The sequence below is a fragment of the Macrotis lagotis genome, chromosome 5 (assembly GCF_037893015.1).
Source record: "Macrotis lagotis isolate mMagLag1 chromosome 5, bilby.v1.9.chrom.fasta, whole genome shotgun sequence".
In the NCBI taxonomy this organism is placed as follows: Eukaryota; Metazoa; Chordata; class Mammalia; order Peramelemorphia; family Peramelidae; genus Macrotis; species Macrotis lagotis.
In genome coordinates, this window is record NC_133662.1 from 229,919,115 (window position 1) to 229,943,384 (window position 24,270).

A 24,270-nucleotide genomic window follows, 5' to 3' on the forward strand; every position below is an offset into this window, starting at 1 on the left:
GAGGAAGGAATATCTTGGAAAAGACTAGGGATTTGGGGGGAGTTCTGTTTTTTTTAGCTAAGGTGACTCGAAGTCAGAGGAGGGAGACATTCTATTAGGGATCCAGGCCGAATTTTCTGGCTGGGATAAACAAGGAGCTGGGGCTCCAGGTGAAGCCTTTTTTCCCCATGGGGTTGGAGGATGCTCTAACCTGCAGGCTCATCTGGCTAAGGGAAGGGGGGCGGAGGTGTTGGGGGTACACTGTAAGCTTTCAGCTACTCCCCCAAAATGGCCTCCTATAACTAGCCGCACCCCCCCTTCCAAGCGTCTCGCACCACGTGACTCTCTCCCCCTCCCCTCCTCCCCGACCCCCGTAGCAGACCCCGGCTACCCTTCCAGGTCTGCAGCAGGTCCGCCTAGCCAGGGGCTGACGGGCCAATCCTCGGCAGCGCGGGGCGGGCCGATGGAGGCGGGGAAGGGGCGGAGCTGGGGGCGAGTAACAGGTTGGAGAGGTAGGGGAGGGAGCGCAGGAAGGAGGGAGACCGGCGGAGCCGCGCGTGCCACCCTGCCATCCAGCCCAGCCGGAGCGGGAGCGCCCAGCCAGCCGGGCCGGGCCGGGCCGGGGTGAGGGGCCTGAGCTGGAGGCCAGGAGGCGGGCAGCTCCGAGAGGCGGGTCCCGTCCTCGCAGGGGACGCCCAGGTAAGGGGGAGCAGGCGGGCCGAGGAGGGCCGGGCCGGGGTCCAGCGCGGAGTCCCGGGCCGGGAGGAGGGGGAGACCGCGGGCGCCCCTGCCCGGCCCGCGGCTCCGGGAGCGCCTTCCCGAGCCAGGGGCCCCCGCGCGTGCCAGGTGAGGCGCCCCGGGGAAGGCTTCGCCTCGGGCCAGGAGGAGTCTACCGGGAGCAGGTGGAGAGGCTCCGGGGACTGGGAGGCAGGCGCGGAGGCGAGCTGGAGAGCGCCCGCTTCTCCGCAGCCCTGCACCGCCCTTCGGGCTCGCCGGGCCCTGGCCTTGCCCCTGGACGCGGCCGCGGCTCCTGCCCTCTTTGCGGAGCATTTCCCCCTCTCCCGGCCACTCAGATACATGCCATCCTCACGGCCGCAACGAGGGGACCCTGAGACCTCCCACTGGGCAACGCTAGCCTCTTTAGTCTCCGGTCCCTGTCTGGGGGGGGGGCGGGGGGAGACCGTTTAGGATCCGGAGTTTCTGCCCAAGTTTCCTCATCTGTAAACTAAGGCTCTCTGCAGAGCTATTCCAGGCGAGAAGCCAGCGATTCTGAGATTCCTGCCGCTAGAAGGGCTGTCGGCAAGGTCACTGGTGCGATAGAAGGCAACTTAGGGTTCTGATTAAGGGATCGGGGAGGGGGCCCGGGCGTGGAGCGATGTCCTGTCATCCACTGCCATGCCAGAGACTCCGGTCTTGCCGCTTTTCAGCCTTATTCTCTCCTATTTGTAGTCTCCGGATTGTCTTAGCTTGGTTGGCCAGCCAAGCGGAGCTTTTCCTCCCATCTCTGGGAGCTGGACCGGGACAAGACCCTAAGTCATAGAGCATAGGATAAGATCTAGAAAGGCCGTTGGAGATCCCCTGACCCAGGTCTTGCCCTTTTCAGTCTTATTCTTAGGCTGTGGGTGCCTCAGCTTTGTTTTTCAGCCAAGGGGCTGAGAGGTAGACCAGGAGAAGATCCGAAATCATAAAGGGTAGAATTAGTTCTAGAAGGGACATTGGAGATGCTCTGGCCCAGGTCTTGCCCTTTTTCAGTCTTACTTTGTCTTATTCATAGTTGGTGGACGCCTCAACTTTGTTTTCTTTTCTTTTTTTTTCTTTTTACAAGGCAATGGGGTTAAGTCACTTGCCCAAGATCACCCAGCTAGGTAACTACTAAGTGTCTGAGGTCAGATTTGAATGCAGGTCCTCCTGACTCCAAAGCCAGTGTTCACCCAGCTCCCCCTCCACTTTGTTTCCTAGCCAAGTGGAGTTTTTCCTTCCATCTTTGGCAGGTAGTTCAGTAGAAGATTCTAAATTATAGACCATAGAGTTAGTTCTAGAAGAGACAATGGAGCTCATCTGATCCAGAAATTCTTAACACAGGGTCTACTCAATATCTATATAATCTTGGGCAAATCATTTTGTGTCCCTAGGCCTTGGTTTCCTCATTTGTAAAGTAATGATTGGACTTGAAGATCTCTAAAGGGCTGTTTCAGCTAAAACTGTATTTTAATATTAATTTCTTTCTTTTGTAATCCTATATCTTTTTCTATGCTTTAAAAACCATTGAAAAACCATCCATAGGTTTCACTTGATTGCTTAAAAAACCAGCGATGACCCCCAAAAAAGGTTAAAAACTTCCTGATCGACTGCAACCCTTTCTTTTTTACAGATAATGAAACTGAGACCTATGGAGGTAATTTGACATTCTCAGTCACTTTGGGAGTGTGACAGAACCAGAATTCAGCTCTTCTGATTCTAGATTCAGGGCTTTTCCCTTTGGAAGTTTTTCCCTGGGGACAGATGTCAGGGTGAATATCTATTGTATAGTCTCCAAGGTCTCTAGATTTTTTTACCCCCTTCCTTACTGTCTCCTTTGTTTCTGCATTCAACTATGGGGTAAAGCCTTGATATTAGGGGACCAATTGCCTACTTTGATTTGTAAGCAGTAGATAGATTACTCCATTTTCTTGAGATCCCTGGCTCCAGCTATCTGTATTTATCAAACTGCTTCTGGCTGGCTAGATTACACTGAAAAACATTCAGGGGTTTTATAATCATAAACTGAGGATGAGAGCAATCAGGTTTTTGAAGCCTGAAGTATCTTCCCTTAAAGACTGAAGCATCCCAAGGTTAGCTTAACGGACTAATTAGCAAGAAAACTCAAATTCATTCTCAGCTTAGTCCCTTTGATGCTTTGCCTCAGGAAAGTTGCTTTAATTTGAAAGTAATTAGTAACCGCTATTTTGAAGTCAAGTTGCCAAGACTGCTGCCTCCTCTATTTCACCATGGATATTGGTGATGTTTGTGGTCCAGAAAATTACCTGGCAGATAAAGGTCATTAACCCAAGGTCGGGTAGATTTGATTTCTGTCTTCTCTGCCTTTTCTGGCCCCAGCTCCCTTCTAATATCCTTGACTTTATGGAGGCATCATGATCTGAAGGAAAAAGCAATCCGACTCAGGCCAACCCAGATTGTGAGTCAGGATTGTGAGTTGGAATCTCATCTTTGCTACTCAATATCTGTATGATCTTGGGCATATTATTTTGTGTCCCTAGGCTTTGGTTTCCTCATCTGTAAAGTAATGATTGGATTAGAAGATCTCTATAGGGCTCTTTCAGCTGAAAACTCAATGATTCTGTGATTGCTTCTGCTAGAAGAAATATTGTCCAGATCACTGGTGAAGTAGGAAGGGCCTTATTGAGGGATGGGCAGTAGGAAGGTATTATCTTGTCTTTCTCAATTGTCATACTCAATTCTCTGGTCTTGCCCCTTTTCAGCTTTATTCTCTCTTTACTTCCTGTCTTATCTGTCAGCTTATCAGAGTTCTTGCCCAGGATCCTTGCCCCCTTCCTCTGTCCACTGTATGGACTTTCTCTGTTTTACTTCCCCAACTACCCATGTATTCCCTGGGTCCCTCCCCCTTTATCTTGTTTTCCAAACCAGTCCATCAAGTTTGCAGGGGCCCAGTTCCTCATTGTGGTAGTTTTTTTTTCTCTTACCTAGTGGCCAAGCAATTCTAACCTGGTTCTCCAATTTCATCATTTTCTCATCAGACTGTCACAGGCCACTTACATCTTATGAGGTTTTGGCGCCTAGCCTAAATGTGGGGAATCTTCATGTCCTCCTGACTTCTTGTGTCCTGAGGGTGAGCCAAAAGGTCAGAGTCACACAGCTATCAGTCTTTGACATCTACATCTCTCCGTTCATAAGGATCCAAGACCTGCTTCCTGTGGGCCCAGCTTCCCCTCTAATTCCCCTGTAAACCAGGCCTTCCTGCCAAGAGTCCAGGGACACTGTCACTCCCTGGGTGTTGGATTCCTGCCATTGGGCTGGGGTGAAGGAATTGGGGCAGGGCGAGCTAATGAGTAACTATGGAAGAGGTCGTCTAAAGCAGCTTCCTTTATTTTCCTTCCTCGCAAGTCTGACAGGAATGACAGAGGTGAGATTGACTTTCAGACTTGCCTCTGGAGAATAGGTAATTGGTGGGGAGAGACCTGGGCAAGGGAAGAACTTAAGGGTGGGATCTGAGATAGGGAAGCATTTGGACTCTATGTCCTGGGTCACTGTTTACCTGACTCCAGGGGATTGCACAAGGCCCCAGAGTCTGCCCTGGTCTCTAGTGACTCCGCCCTCATGTCTGTGTAACAGTAGGCGTGTAGGTTTCGGGTTTTCCACCTTGAATCATTTAAAGCCCTTCTTTCTGACCTGCTCTGAACCATCCTTCCAACTCTCCTGTCCCCTTACGGACTCTCAGACAACTACAGGCCATGAGATGGGATTTTTGAAATAGAGGGGATAAGCTTGTTACTTCCCAACAGGTTATGGGGCTCTTGGGTAAGGTACTGACCATCTTTTCTTGCTCAGCCCAAGAATGGTTACTGACCTGAATCTGGACAATCGTTAGCTCTCTCGGAAATGCAAAGCAGCTTTATTAATAAGTTAAGTGATTCCTGAGGCTTATTAGTATAGGCATAGTTAGCTTCAGCTCTTGTTATTCTCGAAGAAGTCAATGACATCAGGGAGGTGATACCATGACAATAGATTATTTGGATTTGAGTGAGGGACTGTGCTAAGTCACCAGCCTCACTTTCTCCTCCAGAGTCATCTGGGTCTAGTGCTAGATATAACTCAGGAAGACTGGAGTCGGCCTTGGATTTGAGGTGATCAGGGTTAAGTGACTTGCCCAAGGTTTCACAGCTAGTAAATATCAGGCCATATTTGAACTTGGATCCTCCTGACTCAGTGCTGGTGCTCTGTCCATTGTACCAATCTATTGCCAAGTCCTTTCTGTTCTGCCTTTGGGACATCTCTTTGTAGACACCCCCCTTCTCTCTGACACTGCCTCTGCCCGGATGCAAGCCCTCATCACTTGATACATGTACAGAATAAATTCCTTTAGCCTTCTGATTGCTCTCTCTGTCTCAAGTTCACTCTAGAATGCCCTTTACTCAACTGCCAAAGTGATCTTCCTAAAATACAGATCTAATCGTGTCCCCCTATCCCCATGTTCAGTAAGCTCCAGTGGCTCTCTGTTACCTTCACAATCAAATTCAAAGTCTTGTTGGTTTTCAAAGTCCTTTACAACTAGGTGCCACCCTATCTTTCTGGTCTCCCTTCCACTTACTCTCTGATCTGGCAACATTGGATGTTCTGTGAATATGACTCTTCATTCCTGACTACCTTTTCACTGACTTTCATCCCATGCTTAGAATGCTCTCATCTAAGCCTCCAGACTTCCTTCAAGCCATGGCTCAAATCCTACCTTCTTAAAAACATCTTTCCCATTCCTCTCATGGCTAATGCCTTCCCTCTGAGATTATTTCCAATTTATGCTTTCCATATCTTTTATACATTTATTGTTGTTTGAGTCTTTTCAGTTATGTCTCACTTTTTGTGACCCCAGTGGGGGTTTTCTTGGTAAACATACTAAAGCAGTTTACCTTATGCTTCTCCAGCTCATTTTATAGATGGGGAAACATTGAGGCGAGCTGGGTTAATTGAATTACCCAGGGTCCCACATCTTGTATCTGAGGCTGATTTTGAACTCAGGTCTTCTAGATTACAGGCCAGGTACTCTATCTACTGTGTCACCTAGCTGTCCTTATTTATGCACATAGTTGTTTGCACACTGTCTCCTCTATTAGGGTAAGAAACTCCTTTATGGCAAGGACTGTGTTTTTGTCTTTCTGTGTATTCCCAGCAAGTAGCATACATAGTAAGCATTTAATAAAGGCTTCTTGATTTGACTTGAAAGTTACTGTGAGTAGTCCCACAGAGTTTCTCTTGCCAACTTCCTTCATTCACCAGCCTTGGGTCTCCAGGAGGAAGACTATATTCTCTTCTCTACCCCTTCTCCCATTGTAGGTGTGTGGTCAAGATGAGATTTTTGGCCCAGTGATGGCGTTCTAGTTTGGAGAAATGAATTTTTATTGGGATATTCAGTTTGATCACCTATCCAATTTTACTTCTTCATCTTCTCTCAGCCTTTTTTCTTATCCTGCTGTTCATTCCCAGCATAGGAGAGAATAAAAGCAATGCCATATATATCTATTTCCTACATAGACATTGAGAAAAGAAGACCCTCACTCTTTAATTCAATTTCCCTAATCATCATACACACACACACACACACACACACACACACACAGTCAGAGACAATGATCTTTGGTTGGTCTGCATCGAGATCGAAGGACAAAACACCATCATCAAACCTAAGCTTGTTAGAGAAGCAGAAATGTGAGGAGACTCCCGTTTTGTTATTTTCAGGATTGAAGTAGTTCTTAACCCTGAACTCCCCCCTCACTTTCTCTGACCGAACTTTGACCCCAGCCTGTTCTGAAGGCTCTTGACATGAGTATGGTAGGGGGTAATGCCAAGTCTCCCCAGAGCTGGGTTTCAAGCTAGGAATGTTTATTTTTTTTATTTGGATCTGGCCTATTACTGCCTCTCCCCCAGCTTGGTCCTGGTCCATGGTGGAGATTAATATAGGAGCTGGAAGAGCTGGATTTCTTTGTATACCTACAAGAGAACCTCCCTTCCTTCTCCTCCCTCCCCCAGGCTCTCTGGGCCAACACATACCAGGAATGTTCCTCTTACTGCCTTAAAGACATTCTTGTCTTTAAGTCCCAGGGAGTGGAAAGAAGATAGGATTTGTTTGCCTGCTATGGGTTCCAGCATTACAGTCTTTCTTACACTGAGGTTATTGTATCTCGTATGGCATGTTTGTATAGATTGTAACTCTTCTTTTGGCTCTTGAAAGGACCTGCTTGGGAGGTAGCATTGGTGTATCACAGTCTTAGAAAGTCACAGTGACTTGTGGCTACATAGCTAGTATCAGAGGACCTCGTTCTCCTCCTGCCTCTGACACTTACTTGTTAGGGTAACCACAGATTGGTCACTGACTTTCTAAGCCTTCATTTGTCAAAGGGAGTTGATAATTCCTTTACTATCTCCCTCCTAGGGTTGTTACAAGTATGTATAAAATACTTTGTAAAACGTTAAAACACTCTAAAAATGGTCCTAGCAGAGTTCCTTGTATGTTATATTTTCAATAAGCAGATGTTGATGGATTGAATGACTTCCTCTGTAAATGAAACTAGTTTTAGGAGATGGATTTCCAGAGATGCCAAACATGGGGTTGAACCAGCCGTGGGAGGACAGGGCCTTCATCTAAGATCAGAATACTTTGGGGAAAAGGGAATCCATAAAGATCTTTAAGACATACCAAGTGACTCTCAAGTTGGTGCTACTTTTCCTTCTCTGATTCAGTAGCTATTCCAGATCCTCCAGTGCATCTCCATTTGTCCTGATTTATTTCTGGCCATTGGACCCAGATGGATCTGGAGGAGAAAGTGAGGCTGGTGACTTAGCACACTGGTCCCCCCTCCCCCCACTAAATCCAGTTCATGTGCTTGCCATGGCATCACCTCCTTGAAGTCATGGTCTTCTTTGAGAACAAAGGACGAGCGTCTTCATATCAAAAGCAGATAGCTATGGCATGCTTCCCCTAGGAAAAGGAATAGGGACTGAACCAGTGATTTCACTGGTGAATGGAAATTCTGTAACATACAGTTTTAGAGAATTGCTTGAAATCTAAATGACTTTGCATAGTCAAAATGTGATCCGACATGTAGGACTTCAACCTGAGTCTTTCTTTTTCTATTCCTTACACCATGCTGTTCCCCATAACTGTGATATTGAAGAAAATGATACTTTAGAGCTAAAGTAAGTCATATTGGTTGGGAATGAAAAGATGAAGGTCTCTGGGTTCCAGTTTCAATTCTACTGGCTCAGGCCAAATCTGAGAAATAGGAACTGGATGATTTAATTATTTTTATTTTTTATTTGTTTGACTTTTTCTTCTCCACAGGATCTCTTCATGTACATGGAGCGGGCAACAGCCATAACTGAGCCCCGGGCACCAGTGGACCATGGCGTGCAAATCCGATTTATCACAGAGTCAGCTGATAATACACAGCCACCCCCCTTCCTCCGGGGTGGTCGTCGCCCAGCCAAGGACTCTCGAGCTAGTTCTTATGGAGTAGCAGTACGAGTTCAGGGCATTGCTGGGCAGCCCTTTGTGGTGCTCAACAGTGGGGAGAAGGGTGGTGACTCCTTTGGGGTACAGATCAAGGGCAATGGTACCAGAGGAGCCCCTGATTCACTGAGCTCAGACTCTGAGCTTCCTGAGAATCCCTATGGCTCACCTAGAAGATTTCTTGGTACCTATTCTCAGGGCAGTATCTCTGATGAGGAGACTGGGGTTGGGCAAAAGAACAAGCTTCAGCGTTCCCGTTCCCATGCCTCCCTACTGGAGAACAGTACTGTGAACTCGAGTGTCCTGACTGGCAGCCTGTTAGAATTAAACCCTCCAGATGGTTCCCCTGGGAATGCCATTGACACAGCACCCCTCTCCTCGGTGGATTCACTCATTAGCAAGTTTGACAACCAAGGGTCCCAAAAGAGGGGCCGAACAGGCTACCGTGTTCGATTGTCCTCAGAACGTCGAAAGCGAAGTCAGAGCTTAGACAGCCGCCCACCTCGAGATACAGCAGAGGAGCGGGAACGAGACCATGAACGAGAAGGAGATAGGGAACAGAATCAGGACTTCAGAAATTCCTCCCCTAGCTTGAAGCAGTCCTCTTTGGTGAGCAGTCTAAATCAGGCCCAGGCCCCATCAAATGTCATCAGCCGATCTCGACAGACCCAAGAATGGGTGTTGCAGAGCTTTGAAGAACCAAGAATGAAGACACAGGATCCTACCCTAATGCAGGTGAGGTTCCCCAGACTATCACCATGCAACCCACAGGTTCTTCTCATTAAACCAGAATGCTCCTGGGTAACCTTTTATCTAAAATTGTTAGGAACAATGTTTCTCTGTTTCTGGTCATTCAAACTTTTATTATCAAAGGTCCTTATGGAAACATTTAAAACATTCTGATTATTTGGTCTCCATTTTCCCTTCTACTCCGTCTACATTCCTGACTCCTTCCTGACCTCCTGTCCCTGCTCCTACAAGAGCATTCTTACTGAGTCTTTTAGAAGGCAGAGTAGTAGTGTGACCACAAAAAGAATTTAGATATTTTACCTTTCAATAAATAGTTTAGTTTGGGTTGGGAAATAACATAGCAAGCAAGCATAGTTTGTCCAGATATTCCTGTTTAAGCTATTTCCTCAAGTTCCCAGTAGCAATCCTTCATTATCCTAAGCTAGCTAAGCTGCTTTCTAGCCCTGTTTGGTAAGGCCTACCACCCCCCACGCCTCCATCTCTGTCTCTGCTCCCTTGGGTCTCCCCAAGTCTAATTTGTATCTTTTCTTCCATAACTCCCTTGTCTTGTTCTATTTTGGTCCTTAACAGTTCAAGTCAACCCCAGACCTTTTGAGGGATCAGCAGGAGACCACAACCCCTGGCAGTGCTGATCATGCTAAAGCTACCATCTATAACATCCTACGGGAAGGGTAAATTCAAAACTGATAAGAGTCCTGGGGCAGGATGGGGACTTTCTCTTTCTCTTGCTCTCCCTCTCTCATTCTCTCTCTCCCTTTCTCCCTCTCCCACTCTCCTCTTTTCTTCTCTCTTTCTCTCCCTCACTCTTTTTCTCTTCTCCCTTCCTTCTCCTTTTCCTCTCTCTCCCTCTCTTTCTCCTCTCCCTCCCTCCCCTCTCTTTCCACCCTCCTCTCTTCCTCCTTCCCTTTCTCTTTTCATTCCCCCCTTCCTACACTTTCTTTCTTCTTCCTTTCCTCTCTTTTTCACTTTCCCACCTCTTGTCTCTTTCTCCCCCCCCATCAATCTCCCCCTACTCTTGGTTTCCATGTATTTTTGTTCTTTACTACTCCTTCCTTTCAGCTTTTTACTTTGTACCTCCCTCTCCCACAGGAGTACTGAAAGTGAAACATTTGTGAAGAGGAAGGTCAGCCTGGTGTTGGAACAGATGCAGACCTTAGCAGTAAGTGGGTACCACCTTGAGGTAAAAATGGGAAGAAGAGTCATGGGGTTTGAAGCCAGCTGGGGAGCCACACTTAGGTCTATCTGTCCTCTCTGCCCTTAGCAGGGAACCCCTCTGAATGTCTCTCAAGCCATGGCCGTACATCGTGGGCTAGTTCAGAAGGTAGATGAGCTGCAGCAAAAACTGGATGAAGAGATGAAGGTGAGTAACCAGGACACTCACCGTTATCCAGCCCCTGAAGGTTTGCAAAGTCCTTTGCCATGTGCCCTCTTTCATTGGATCTTCATAACAAAGTAATGTACTATTGTTAACCCCTCTGCAAGAGAGGATGTTTTCTGGGAGAGCGGTGCTGTAGTGACCCCCATTTTACAGCTGAGGAACCTGAGGCAGAGAGGGAAGGTGACTTATCCAGGGTCCCACCACTAGTCAGTAAATGTCTGATGCAGGTTTTAAACCTGGATTTCCCTGATTCCCATGTTACCAGTGTTTTGTGCTCAATGGTGCCATCTAGATCTGCTAGAGAGAAATAGCTGGAAGAGGAGAAGGAAAGAAAAATAAGAAATGATTGAGGCTTAGAAGGTGATCTCTGAACAGCATACAGGAGATCATGCAGAGGGTCAGCAGAGGAGAAGAAAGGGTTTAAATCCCAGCAAGTCTCTAGTCCTTCGCAATGCCATGAGCCTAAAAATGAGGGAGGAATCGCGGCAGCTGATCCTGTCTCCACCCCATCCCCCGAAAGGTTCCCCTTCAGCCCTTGACCTGTCTTCCTCTTCCAGAAACGGCAGAAACTAGAGCACTCTCGAGAGCCATCCCGGATTGGCCTGGAACGAAAACTGGAGGAGAAGGTGGAGGAGTGTCTACGCCTGCAGGAAACACTGGAAAGGAAGAGATCAGAGATGCAGCGTAGTAACCAGGAGTGAGTAAGACTGGGGGAAGGTGAGGGTGGCTGGGGCTGCAAGTCAGGGGACAGGAGCTCTTCTCCCCTTGAGTCCAGGGAGCTAATCTATGAAGACTGGCTCCGTCAGAGACTGGAAGGCGCAGGGAATCTTCTTGAAAACGAACTGAAGCTTAGTGCTACCTTCTCTACCTGCCTTTGCTGCCAGGATCCAGGACTTGAAGCTCCTACTGGATCAGGGTGAGAGACTTCGACAAGGATTTGAGGATCAGCTGAAAGACATGCAAGACAGGCTAAAGCAGGGACAGAAGCCCGAGGCTGCAAAGGAGGCCTTGTTGAAGGTAGAGGGGATGAGAGATGACTGTCTAGAACCTATCTCCAGGGCTGCTCCAAACAGGGTTCACCCAACTCTTGTTTTTCTCTGATACTTGGGAAGAGGGGTTGGGGTGCAGAGAGCACCTAGGGCTTCAGCCAGAGATCAATTGAAGAGCTTCTTAAAAGAGGTTGGTGCCACTTTTCCTCTGAAAGTCTTAGAGGGAAAGGATTTAAGGAATGGTACTTCATCTCTATTTCTTCTTACACTAACTAAAAAGTAATGCAGAAATGGTGAGATTTTTTAGTTCCTGGCTCCTAAGAATAGCCCCTTGTCTGACTCTTCAGGACCTGCTAGAGACCAGGGAGTTACTAGAGGAAGTCCTGGAGGGCAAACAGCGGCAGGAGGAACAACTCCGGCAGCGGGATCGGGAACTGACAGCTCTGAAGGGGGTGCTGAAGGAGGAGGTGTCCTCTCGGGACCAGGAGGTGGACCGTGTTCGGCAGCAGTGCCAACAGGAGATGGAGCAGCTGCGCCGGAGCATGAAGGATGCCTCTCAAGTATGTGAGGTGGCTTTGGTTGGTTGAAGGAAGAAAGGAGTTTCTGAATGTTGGTATCCCATAGGGAGAACTTTGAAAGAGAAGGCAGCCAAGATAGAAATCCTGGTGTCACTTGAATCCATGGCTTTGTCACTAATTAATAATTCAACAAAACTAAATAATATAATCCGAAAGAAAGAGTGGATCAAAGAACAAATTATAGAATCAGTCAATAATTTTATTAAAGGGAATGACAACAATGAGACAGTATATAAAAATTTATGGGATTCAGCCAAAGCAGTACTTAGGGTGTTTATATTTCTAATTGCTTCCCTCATAAAATAAAGAGCATATCAATGAGTTGAGCACACAACTAAAAACTAGAAAAAAGAAAAAATTAAAAATTCCTAATTAAACACTTTCCAATTCTGAAAATCAAAAGGGAAATAAATAGAAAAATTGAAATAGGAAAACTATTAAAATAACAGCTGAAACTAGGGATTGGTTTTATGAAAAATCCAATAAAATAACTAGACTATTGGTTAATTTGATTTAAAAAAATCAACACCATTGATAGGGTATTCATGCCAAACATTTATGGGGGTTGATCCAGAGGAAGAAGGTAAATACGGCCCTTGCTTTCCCTCACCTCCCAATAAGGGACATAGTTCACGATGGCCAACCTTCCATGTTGGTGATTGCCTGTTTTCAGCAGGTACCTTCAGGTGCATATTGGGAAGGTCCCACTATCCTCAGATAACCTTTTTTTGCTTACTAGGGTTGCCTAAAGTTCCTATTTAAATGTACAAGGTGGAGTGAGGAGTTAAACTGCTTTCTGAGTCATCTCCTGAATAAAAAAATAGAAAATTGAAAAACAGTCCCTCACCAAGGGACAAGGAGCCTGGGCACAGCTCTTTGACCAACTTCACAGTTTTTTGGAACTGGCCTCGCAGGACAGGGACACAAAGATCAAACTGGTCAAGAAATAGATAGTCAGTAAATGTAGGGTACTCTGGAATTTGTGACAACCACTCTTATGAAGGAAAGTTAAATAGGGGGGCAGCTAGGTGGTGCAGTGGATAGCGCACCTGTCCTGGAGTCAGGAGGACCTGAGTTCAAATTTTACCTCTTAAAGATTACCCAACTGTTGTGATCTTGGGCAAGTCCCTTAACCCCATTGGCTTGCAAAAACAAGAAAAAGGGAATATTAAATAGGGGAAGTTTTCTGGAGAAGCTAAGTTTTAAACAGCATTTGGGAAAAAATGGGATATGATTTGATGGAGAAGGATGTTCTTTTGAAAGCCTGGTGTTACAGCAGAAAGTGCCACTATAGAAAGGATTTGAGAACCATTTTTCCTTCCACTCTCCCACAGAGTAGCTTCCTTGGGATCCAGACTATATCTTTTTAATCTTATCTTTTTTAATCTTCTGCCAGGATCAGGTCACTCTGGAGGCAGAAAGGCAGAAAGTATCAGCCCTAATCCGGGGACTAGAGAGAGAACTCAAAGACAGTGCTGAGGAGAATGGGCACTGGCAAACCATGTTCCAGAAAAACAAAGAAGAGCTTCGAGGGACCAAACAAGAGTGAGTTACACCCCTGACTTAAACTTTCCTGTTTGTTATTTTTGCCCATAACCCCCCTCTCACAAATCACCAATGGCTTTTCCACCCAGGGGACTTGGCGGCTCCAGACTCTGTGGGAAGGCTTTTGGGATGCTAATAGAAGGGAGAGGAAACCTTTGTCTCTCCCAGGTAGGAGAGCCAAGGCACTGCCATTTCCATTCTATTTCTCCCATCTGGAATATAGGTTGTTACAGCTTCGGCTGGAGAAGGAGGATCTGGAGGAAGAACTCAGGGAACAAATTGGAGCTCTGCAAAAGGACCTAGAGCAGGCTCGAGCCAGTGCTCAGGATAATCGTCAGGTTGAGAGTCTCAAGAAGGTAAAAAAAAGACAGAAATGGGAGCACAAGCAAGCAGAAATATGTCACAGGGTGATATGTTCTTAGGGCATCTACTTGCTCCAGCAACTAACTGACCTCAAGTTTTCACTACTGCCTAGAGGGAAGCTTCTTCTCCATCTGTCCTTATCTAATCTGTTCAGTCTTCTCTTTTTCAAAGTACTCCTGCATGAATGCTTGGGTCCAACTAAACTAGTCTTTTTAGTCAGTTTTTTTGATCCAACTTGGTGATTTCATTCATGAACAGAGTAGAAATTTAGATCTGCAACTCACAGAATTGTCCAAGACACTAAAATTAATTTTTTTTTATTTAAGGCAATGGGGTTTAAGTGGCTTGCCCAAGGTCACACAGCTAGGCATTTATTAAGTGTCTGAGGTTGGATTTGAACTCAGGTCCTCCTGACTCCAGGGCCAGTGCTCTATACACTACCACCTAGCTGTGCCCAAGACATTAAAATTTTAAGTGACTTCTCCAGAGGCAGATATCCAGCATGTGACAGTGGCAGGATCTGACAGAGGCTACCTGACTCTTAAACTATCTCTAGCCACTGCACAAAACCTTCTCTCTTTTATGTATCCTATCCAAATTCTTCTGTTTGCCTCTTCCAAGATCCAGCCTGAAAGCCTTCCCCAGGAGTATCATTTCTGAAATGGAACTTAGAGACAATATTATTTTACTCAGCATATGATTATCTGTAGCAATTTTACTAAATTGCTAGAGAACAGGAAACTGTGCCTTATTTTTCTTGTGTCCCCTCATCTAGCACAGGGCTGTTCACATCAACCAATCAACAAATATTTGTCAAGGACTGGTAACTATACTGGAATCTCTGGAGGCAATGACCAAACTGAAATATTCCCTGTCATTTAGGAGCCTAGAATCAGTGTAGACATAGCTACCAAATAAATACTTGTTGGATAATTCGCAGTAACAGGGATTTTGGTATTGCTGTACTAACCAGGCGCTGTGTTTCTTTGGATCTTAGGCATCTATGCTTCGCGTTTCTCTGGCTTTTTTTAATGTCTACCCATTTCCTAGGTGGATTACAAAACTCCTCCTTTAGCTCAGTGGGACATCCTTGAGACTCTTGGCCCCCTGCTCCTCAATATCTCATACCTTTGTCCCCCACCCAGGAACTGCAGCGAGCAAAGGAAGACCTGAAGGAACTGCGAGATCATCAAAGCCAGGAAACTGCTGGGAGAAACCGGGAGAAGGAACTGGAACAGGAGTTGGCAGCCCTCAGAAAAGAGGCTGAGAGGGGAAAAGGGGCAGAACAACAGCAGCTACAACTGCATAAGACCCTTCAGCAGCTTCGACAAGACTTTGAAGAGATGGCTAAGGCAAGGGGAGTGGGAGGGAGGCTATGGGAGTCAGGAGAAGAGTCACATTCCTATAGGCATATATTTCTGAGACCCTGGGGTTCTTGGGAAACATGATTTTTAACAAGTCAGGGTTAGTTGGAAGGTTCAGGGCTCAGGGGACTGGACAGAGTCTGAACCATCACTATGCCCCCCCTCTCCAGGCCAAGGCAGCAGCAGAAACAGAGGCAACCATGATGGGGCAACGGCGGGCAGCAGTGGAGTCAACACTCCGTGAAACCCAGGAGGAGAATGATGAGTTCCGAAGGCGGATCTTGGGCTTGGAACAGCAGCTGAAGGAGGCTCGGAGCTTGGCTGAAGGTGGGGAAGCTGTTGAGGCAAGGCTTCGGGACAAAGTGCAACGGCTGGAGGTCAGTTTGTGCTAATCAACCACCAGCTTTTCTCCCTGCCCCTTCTGTTGCTCTTTGAGCCTCAACTCTCCTCACATTTTGGATAATTTGCTTTATGGCCTTGCCCACAAAAACATCTATTTCTCTCTTGATTTTGTTATCTGTTTTTTAATTTCTATGTTCCAGCATCTAAACCATTGCTCTTTACTTCAGTTTACTTCTTTTTCTGTCTTGGCTTATTCTGTTCCTTATCTTCCCTGCTGGTCCTTCAAGGCCCTAAAGATCTCACCTCCAGACAAGCTTTGCTCCTGGCCCACCAAGCCTACTTACATACCCACTCTAACCCATCCTCACACTCTGCAGGTGGAGAGACAGCGGCTTGAGAAGGCCCTGAATGCATCTCAGGAAGAGGAAGAAACACTGGCTGGGGTAAAGAGGATGCTGGAGGGGAGACTGGAGGAGGCACAGCGAACTCTTACACGTTTGGGGCAGGAGCAACAAACGTTAAACCAAGCCCTTGAGGAGGAAGGGAAGCAGCGGGAAGTCCTTCGGCGGAACAAGGCTGAACTGGAAGAGCAAAAGCGGTTGTTGGATAAGACTGTAGAGAAACTGAACAAGGAGGTGAAGGCTCAAGGCTCATCCAAATGACTGGTGTCCTAGCCATAGACATTCAGGGTTGATTTGAGTCCTCTGGCTTCCATCTGTCCCTTTGGGTGACACCATTCTACCCTTACTTCCCATGGTTTGGTCTGGAAATGTCCTGAGCAAAATCATAAAGTAGGGCTTTTTTACCCTTCCTCTTGAGGCATCTTGTCTCCTTTTCCCTCAGGGCTTTGATAAAAGGTGTTAGTTAATAAGAGCTGATAAGTCTTAATGTGTTATCCCAGGCAGAGGTATTTATTATGAAAAATATTTAGCATTCAAAGAAATTAATCTCTGTGGACAAATTTGCAGGCTGTTAGGGAACTTGTGTGTGTGTGTGTGTGTGTGTGTATGTATGGAGGATAGCTTTCTTGATTATCCTTCAAATTAAAAGTATTCTTTTTATTAGGCCCCTTTTGACCATTCTGGTAAATGAGAGTGAAGACCTGGCCTGATGGGGCTTTAAGACATAGTTCTGGATTCCAATATAAACTCTTGGATCCATGGTGATGGAGAGGCATCTCAGGAGTCTTAGAAACCATGTCCCTAAAGAGTGCATGAAGGCTTTTCTTAAGGAAGGTAGCATCCCAATTTGTGTTCTTTTTCCATTTTTCAGTTGGAGAAAATTGGAGAAGAGTCACAGCGAGCCCTGGGTCATCTCCAAGCCCAACTGGAAGAATACAAGGAGAAGGCACGTCGAGATGTGGCTGGTGCCCAACGCCAGGCCAAGGAATGGGCCAGTGAGGCAGAGAAGGCAGCTGGAGGGCTGGGCCAGCTGCAGGATGAGGTAGAGTTGGGAGGGTAGAGGACAGTGAAGAGTCTGAATTTGCCTCTTAATTGGAAGGGTCGAGTTAACTTCCAGGGATGCAGGGTTTATCCTTCCCTTCTCCTCTAACTGTGATGAACATGGTCATCCAGTGTCTGAAAGGGGTTTGGAGACAGCTTCTGAAAGCCTCCTCCCTCTCTTCTGTAGGCCCAGCGCCTGCGCCAGACTCTGCAAACAGTACAGGCTGAGCGAGATACAGCCCTGCTGGATAAGGACCTGCTAGCACAGAGACTACAGGGGCTAGAGAAGGAGACTGAAAGCAAAAAACGTTTCCAGGATGACAAGGCCCGGCAACTCAAGATACTTGAGGTGAGCCATCATGAGGGAGTCCTCAAGGAAACAACCTCAAGTCCCAGGGCTGCTTTGTTATAGTTATAAAAATAAATTTATATAGTGTTATGTTATAAAGTGTTTAATTCACAAAAGTCAGAGTTAGAAAATTTTTATTAGATGCCTACTAATCAGACGTTGAGGAAACAAAGAAAAGGGTGAGACGGGCCCTTCCCTCAAGGAGCTCTGTGAAGTAGGAAGTGCAAATATTTCTATTTTAGGGTGAGCCAGTGTGGCTTAGTTTTTAAGAGAGCTGGCCTTGAAGTCAGTAGGACCTGGGTGCAAGTCCTCCTTCTAATCTGTTTAAGACAACTGTTTTCAGACTCTAAGTGACAAAATAGTTCCTGATCTACTTTGGAAGAGAGACTGCCTTTATGAGGTTGTTCCCTATACCAATGAAATCCCAGGTCCAGAACAAAACAATACAAAACAAAAGGTTGATGAGGGAACGGAGATTCAGAGAAGTTTCCATGCTCATTCACAGTTACATAGATACCAAGTGATTGAGTCAGGTTTCCAATTGAGCCTTCCTACTGGTAAGTTCAGTGGTCTTCTGACTCATTTTGCCATTCTCTATCCAAGATATTTGGGGCCTCTTCCATGGATCCCTCTCTGTCATCCTTGTGACTCAGTTTCTATTTTTCATTCTACTTGCAGCTCACCTGTTGCTTATTCTATTTTTTATTCTACTTTCAAGTATGAAACCTGATTTGCCTTAGCTTAACCAGCTTACCTATTGTCTTGACCCTAGGGAGCTTGTCTTCCTTTTTTACCCCAGAGGAATGAACTCTTCCTTTTTTGTGTGACCACTCACCTGGCCAGCAGAGGGCACTGTCCCCATGATACCTGCTGGCAACCACAAGTTGAGTGTCTGAAGAGGTGGCTTTGGTGTACTGGGTGAAGGAGCTCCTGGGCTACAGAAAGAGCCTTGGGGAAGATTGGGGAGGGCCTCAACAGTGTCCCACTCAGACAGGGAGTTAACCTACCATCTCCCTATTAGGAAAAGGTCTCACACTTGGAGGCAGAGCTAGATGAAGAAAGAAACACGGTGGAGCTGCTGACAGATCGCGTGAACCGTGGGCGGGACCAGGTGATATGCTGCCGGCTCTCTTCCATTTTTTTCCCCCATCTCTGGTCCTAAACTATTTGGGCCAGCTAGATAGATAGCAAAGCCCCTTTCTTACCCTCCAAGGGGAAAGATGGTCAGGGATATTTTCAGGGCCCAACTTGTCCAATTGCCTCAGTTCTATTCACTCTCCAAGAGGGGGTGTTGTTCCCCTTTGGGAGAAGAGGCAGATGGGGTGGGGTGGGAAGAGAGGGAGTATGTCTGGCTGGGGTTCAGCCTAGACTTATGACTCTGCCCTTCTTAGAAGAAGGTAGTTTTTCAATATAGAATTTTAGATTCCTTTTGGCAGGTTAATTAAATGAATTGCCTTGCCTAACATCTCACCTTTTTCTAATCTTGCCCCTCATCACCCCAGGGTCCCAGCAGAAACACAGGGTCCTGAGGGTGGTACCATGACTGTGAGAAAGTCCTCTATTACCAATGGAGTTCCCATCCTTGGGCATCCTTATTCCCTATCCCATCACATCATGAATCTCTCTAAACCCAAATCCAGATCGACCAGCTGAGAGGGGAACTGCTGCAGGAGAGATCCAGTCGACAAGATCTGGAATGTGATAAGATCTCTCTGGAGAGACAGGTGAGAGAGTTAGGTCCCAACAGTATGTGCTGGGTAGCAGACACTGGAGACAATCAGAAGCAACATAGCTTCCCACTTCTCTGAAGCACTTTTAAGAGTTTTCATAGTGTTGTCCTTCTGGAGAGCCCTGTGATTATAAATAGTTCATTGGAAGAACCAGTGGGTTCATTGGCAGGAGGAAAGATGTCCTGATAGAAGGTTCGGTCTCTTCCTCAGAATAAGGATCTGAAAAACCGACTGGCCAGCTCAGAGGGTTTCCAGAAGCCCAATGCCAGCCTCTCTCAGCTGGAGTCCCACAATCAGGAGCTGCAGGAACGACTTCAGACTGAAGAGAGGTCAGCTATTCCTAAATTGTCTCTGCAATCTGTTGTAGACTATCAGCCAAAAAGTAGTGAACCAATAGATAAATCACTGGTCCTGGAGTCAGGAAAATCTGAGTTTGAAGATAACCTTGAACACTTACTAGATTAGGGTTATGACTCTGGGAAATTGTACATAATTCTCTGAACCTCAGTTTCTTCATCTGTGGAGAGAGGAGATTGATTTCAGTGATCTCTGAGGCCCCATCCATCTTTAAAGCTGATATCTAATATCCCTTAGTCAAGAGGGATATAGACTTCTGCCATCTTATACCCTTCTAGATCCCATGGCTATGCTTAACCATAACTATCTGGTGTTAACTCCCAGGACCAAGGGAAGTTTTTTTGTTTTTTGTTTTTGGCAAGGCAGTGGGGTTAAGTGGCTTACCCAGGGCCACAAAGCTAGGTCATTATTAAGTGTCTGAGGTCGGATTTGAACTCAGGTACTCCTGACTCCAAGGCCAGTGCTCTATCCACTGTGCCACCTAGCTGCCCCGAGCAGTTATTAGAAGAAGAGGGAATGGGTGTGTCTGGGTGCTGGTGGTAGGGTGCCATATAATTCTCTTCCTGGTGGTAGCTATAGCTGTGAGCAATCCCCATCCATCCTTTAGGGAAAAGGCGCTTCTGCAGACCACGAACCGAAAACTGGAGAGGAGGGTTAAAGAACTTTCCATCCAGATTGATGATGAAAGACAGCATGTAAATGACCAGAAGGATCAGGTATGGACATGCGGTATAGACAGGTTGAAATGTGTGTATAAAATACATTCATGCAAATCCTCTTTCTAGGCAAAGGGAGTCTTCAGAAGTGGTTGGTGTCCCTTCTAACAGCATATTTTTCCAGTTTTTCCAGCTCTGTCTTATTCTGTATATATCTGGGTGCACACACATGTATGGCCAATAGAGTATGAGCTAAACTACCAGCTGCACATGGGGTATGAGCAGTGGCAGTTTTGCATACTGACCTCAGTCAGGAAATGTTGGAAGAGGAAGAGGAGGAGGAGGAGGAAGGGTCCACTTCAGGGTGGCAGATATTCTTCTGACCCATGAGTTCTCCCTAGCTGAGCCTGAGGGTGAAGGCCCTGAAGCGACAGGTTGATGAGGCAGAAGAGGAAATCGAACGGTTGGATGGTTTGAGGAAGAAGGCCCAACGTGAACTGGAAGAGCAGCATGAGGTCAATGAGCAGCTGCAGGCCCGGGTTAAGGCCCTGGAAAAGGATTCCTGGTAGGTTCCATGGGGTTGGGGAAGTTGAAATGGAGGAGAAGGTGAGGATACAGACAAACAGGTTCTGGGCAGCAACAGGGTCCTTGCTGGCCTCAAAAGGAGGGTTTAGTCATCCTTAGCTGCTTTGTTGGAGAACTTAGACCTTGGAGGACTGTATGCCCAAACCAGGTCTTCACTACCCATGGCTTCTTTATTGGGTGTCCTAGCAATAGGATTATCTCTAGTATCCAGATGGTGAACTGGATAAGAGTATCTGGACCTGGGCTCAGGAAAACTGAGGTCAGCACCACCTTTGTGTCCTTGAACAAGTTCCTTAACTTCTGTCTGCCTCAATTTTCACAACTGTAAAATGGGGATAATAATAAAACCTACCTCAGCATTGTTGAAAGCATCATATGAGGAGTGTGCTATATATGTTAGGGGGTTATCTTATGATTTTACCTGAGATGAGAGAAGATTCTAATTTAACCAGCATTTATTAAGTACCAAGTATGTACAAGATTTTGTGCTGGGTACTAGGAATACAAAAAGAAAAATTGGAAAGATGGTTCTTCTCCCCCCCCCAAGGAGATCACATTCTAGTTGTTAGTTGGCTTAAGCAAAAGAATTGGTTTTGATTCAATCAAATCTGCATCCATTCTCCTAATTGACAGTCGCTCTTTCTCTCTTCCTTCTCTTTAGGCGCAAGGCTACCCGATCAGCAGCCGAAGCATCCCTCAAGCATGATGGGCTGAGCTCAGATGAGGAATTTGACAGTATCTATGACCCCTCATCCATTGCATCACTGCTCACTGAGAGCAATCTCCAGACCAGTTCTTGCTAGACAGTGGTCAGCAGGGAGATTAGTGGCCAAGTTGTAGAAGGTCCTTCCCTCCTCTAGTCCCAAGTTTCTTCTCCACCCTGGTCCACTCACTGGTAGTGTGGATGGTGGTAAGGGGAATTCCTGAGTAAGGGACAGAACAGAGCTGTGGAATGGACTTTCCCTTCCCTTCTCTCCTTTTGAACACAGTTCTGGTAGGAGTAGGTAGGTGATGGGGGAAAAGAAATTAAGAGATTTAAACCTATAGAGTTTGTGTTTTTTTCAGCCTCTTCATCCTAAGGCTCAGGGACATTCCCCATGAGATCTCTTTACCCATCCTTTTCCTGTTTGAGCAGGGAAGAATGAAGATACCATGGGCTATGGACACGCTGGCGTGGTCCTGCTTGCTTTTCTTTGCACAATCCTGGGGGCCACTGGGCTACCCGCATGCCCCTAGACCTTCTATTTTACCTTTACCTGCTTTGAGCCAGCAGCTCCAAGGGACCATTTCTCCTTTTCCCAAGAGTCATGCTCCTTAATCTGCCTCTCAGTGCCTTAACTAGGGTGAGGAGATGAGGTGGTTCTTTTCCAAACATAAAAATATATTCCCTACTTAGTTCTGGTGTTGAACCTTACTCCCTAGGTAGCTGATAAAGAACAAGGCAAATGCTCTTGGGGCCAAAATAATGGATAAGACTCTGTTTTGGTTCCTGGTCAAAGTTGAACTGAAAAGGACCTTTGCTAGATTAGCATGTTGTGAAAAGGACTTCTTGTGTTCCCAGGTGTTCCCAGGGCTTCCTTTGGCGGCTATGTGGTTATGATTTGATTGGAGACAGGGAACCCTGCCAGCTGTCTAAATACATTTAAAGATTCACAGATCAAAGGACCTCTCTTCAGGTCTAATGGTTCTATTGCAGCCTTCCCACAGATCTACTCCTGGCCTGAACAGGCAATCCAAGTATCCCTGTTTTCTCAGGAGCCTGGTCCTTAAATGTTAGCTCCTCTGCCTCAGACTGGAAATTCTGAATCCAAAATGGAACAGGAGGAGGAAATGAAGACCTCCATCCTATCCTGCCTTTGGCTTTTTAGGACCAACCCAGCCTGAATGAATCATCATCCCCAGGAGCTTGGGGGAGGGAAGCATGACTTAAACTCACCAATGGCTTGTAACTTTGTGATTTTTGTACCTCTGTTCCTTGGGCAAATTAATCATCTCTTTCCCTCCAATTTTTTTTTCCTTGATTATATTTAAAATTAAATATATATATATATATATATATATCTTTATATTGTGAACCTTGTTTTACCTCCTCATCTTCCTTCTGTGGCTGTTTTCCTATAAATAAGACCCGTTTATCTTTGGGAGTGCTTAACATCTAGGAGTTGGAAACTGCACAATGGGGCAGGGGAGGGTGCTGATCAGCTGGGAACTGAGAAATCTAGGAGTTCTAGCTATTCAACCTACCCCATCTCCACTAAATTCAAAGGAAGTACAAAAGGCAAGGAGGTTGTGGCATTTGAGAGGGGGCAGAGGGGCATCGAAGGGGTGGGACGAATGATTGGGCAGATATAGACCTAAATAGAACCGGTTCTTATTCCCTGGAGCTATTAGGACAAAAGGAAAGGGAATTCCACTCCCCCCCCCCCATCTCTCAGGTGCCAGGGTCTCCACCCATTCTTACTTGGCATAGGGCCCAAACTCTGCCTGGGAGAGGAATGGGGGGAGTTTCTGCCAATCCTGTTCAATTTTCCGCTTTGAAAGGGAAGCAGTCCCAAAGCCTAGCCTGTCTTCTAGCATTGGGTTATCTCTAGGATCCATTCATCTCTGCTGTCTTAGAGGATACCTGGTGGCTTTGAGTTTTAGCACAGAAAACTTGCCAAATATGTACCTGGGATCACTAGCAGTCCTACCAATGTGGGTCATCATAATTCATTCTGATGAATGTCAATACCTGTGACCCAGTGTGGTAGTCACCTGCCTAGAATAGTAGAATGCCTGGACTGGGAACTGGAACCTCTGGGTCTCATGCCACAACTTCACTTTCTTGACTTCTCTTCCTTTGGGAGTGTTTTAAATAAGAAAAGGTGGTGGTGGGGGGTTTACCTGTCTTTACAATTTCTTACCTGTTCCTGCTTCCTGAGCCTTTGTTTTAAAATTGCTATCAATATAAAAATTGTGATATGCTTACAACCTTCTTCCATTGCTATTACTTGTTTACATGTTAAGAAACTTCATAGAAGGACATTGGTAAGTTAGAATCCATTCTGAAGAGTGCAACCCTCTGGATGAGGGCACAGGGAAGCCATTCAGGTGAAGATATTTTCAAGGAACTGGGGCTGTTTTACCTAGAAAATAAGACTTAGGGAGGACCCTGAAAATAGCCAATAATAACAGCTTAACACTTATTTAGTGCTTTCCGGTTTGCAAAGTGTTTTACATATATTATCTCATTTGATCCCCAACAGCCCTGTTGAGGTAGGTGTCATTATCCTCATTTAACAGGCTGAGAGAGATGAAAAGATTTGCACACAGCTTAGTTTATCTGAGATTGGATCCAAACTTAGATTTTCTTGACTTCAAATCCAGCGCCATCATCTAAGTCACTCAACTGCCTTGGAATGATATTGCTTATCTTTGAATTTTGAAAGGACTGTCGTATAAAAGGTGGGGGGCGTTGATTTATTTTGCTTGGCTCAGAGGGCAGAAGCCAGCCGCGCACACACATTGCAAAGGCAGATAGGGAAAAGCAAGTTGTTTTCCTTAAGTGAAATAAATTGGCCCCTGAGATGGTCAGTGATCTCCGTCACTGAAACTCCAGTGGGGCGCTGACCCTTGGTTGAGAGT

At 46.2% G+C, this 24,270-nt stretch overlaps 1 protein-coding gene across 2 annotated transcripts; it reads left to right on the forward strand.

Annotated features, from left to right (window-relative positions):
* Positions 1-488: 488 nt before the first annotated feature.
* CGN (cingulin) lies at positions 489-23,615 on the forward strand. Of its 2 annotated transcripts, XM_074188843.1 has the most exons (21): positions 489-678; positions 8,051-8,953; positions 9,539-9,639; positions 10,058-10,127; positions 10,230-10,328; positions 10,904-11,043; positions 11,231-11,363; positions 11,683-11,895; positions 13,310-13,458; positions 13,682-13,814; positions 14,967-15,173; positions 15,356-15,562; positions 15,905-16,162; positions 16,800-16,970; positions 17,157-17,318; positions 18,340-18,429; positions 18,959-19,042; positions 19,259-19,377; positions 20,013-20,121; positions 20,463-20,626; positions 21,308-23,614. In XM_074188843.1, exons 2-21 carry the CDS (start codon positions 8,060-8,062, stop codon positions 21,447-21,449), a joined length of 3,645 nt encoding a protein of 1,214 aa, XP_074044944.1. In that variant the 5' UTR covers positions 489-678; positions 8,051-8,059; the 3' UTR covers positions 21,450-23,614. The 2 variants fall into 2 exon arrangements, with proteins under 2 accessions (XP_074044944.1, XP_074044943.1); XM_074188842.1 differs by lacking the exon at positions 489-678 and having other exon boundaries at positions 10,233-10,328; positions 21,308-23,615.
* The last annotated feature ends 655 nt before the right edge of the window (positions 23,616-24,270 follow it).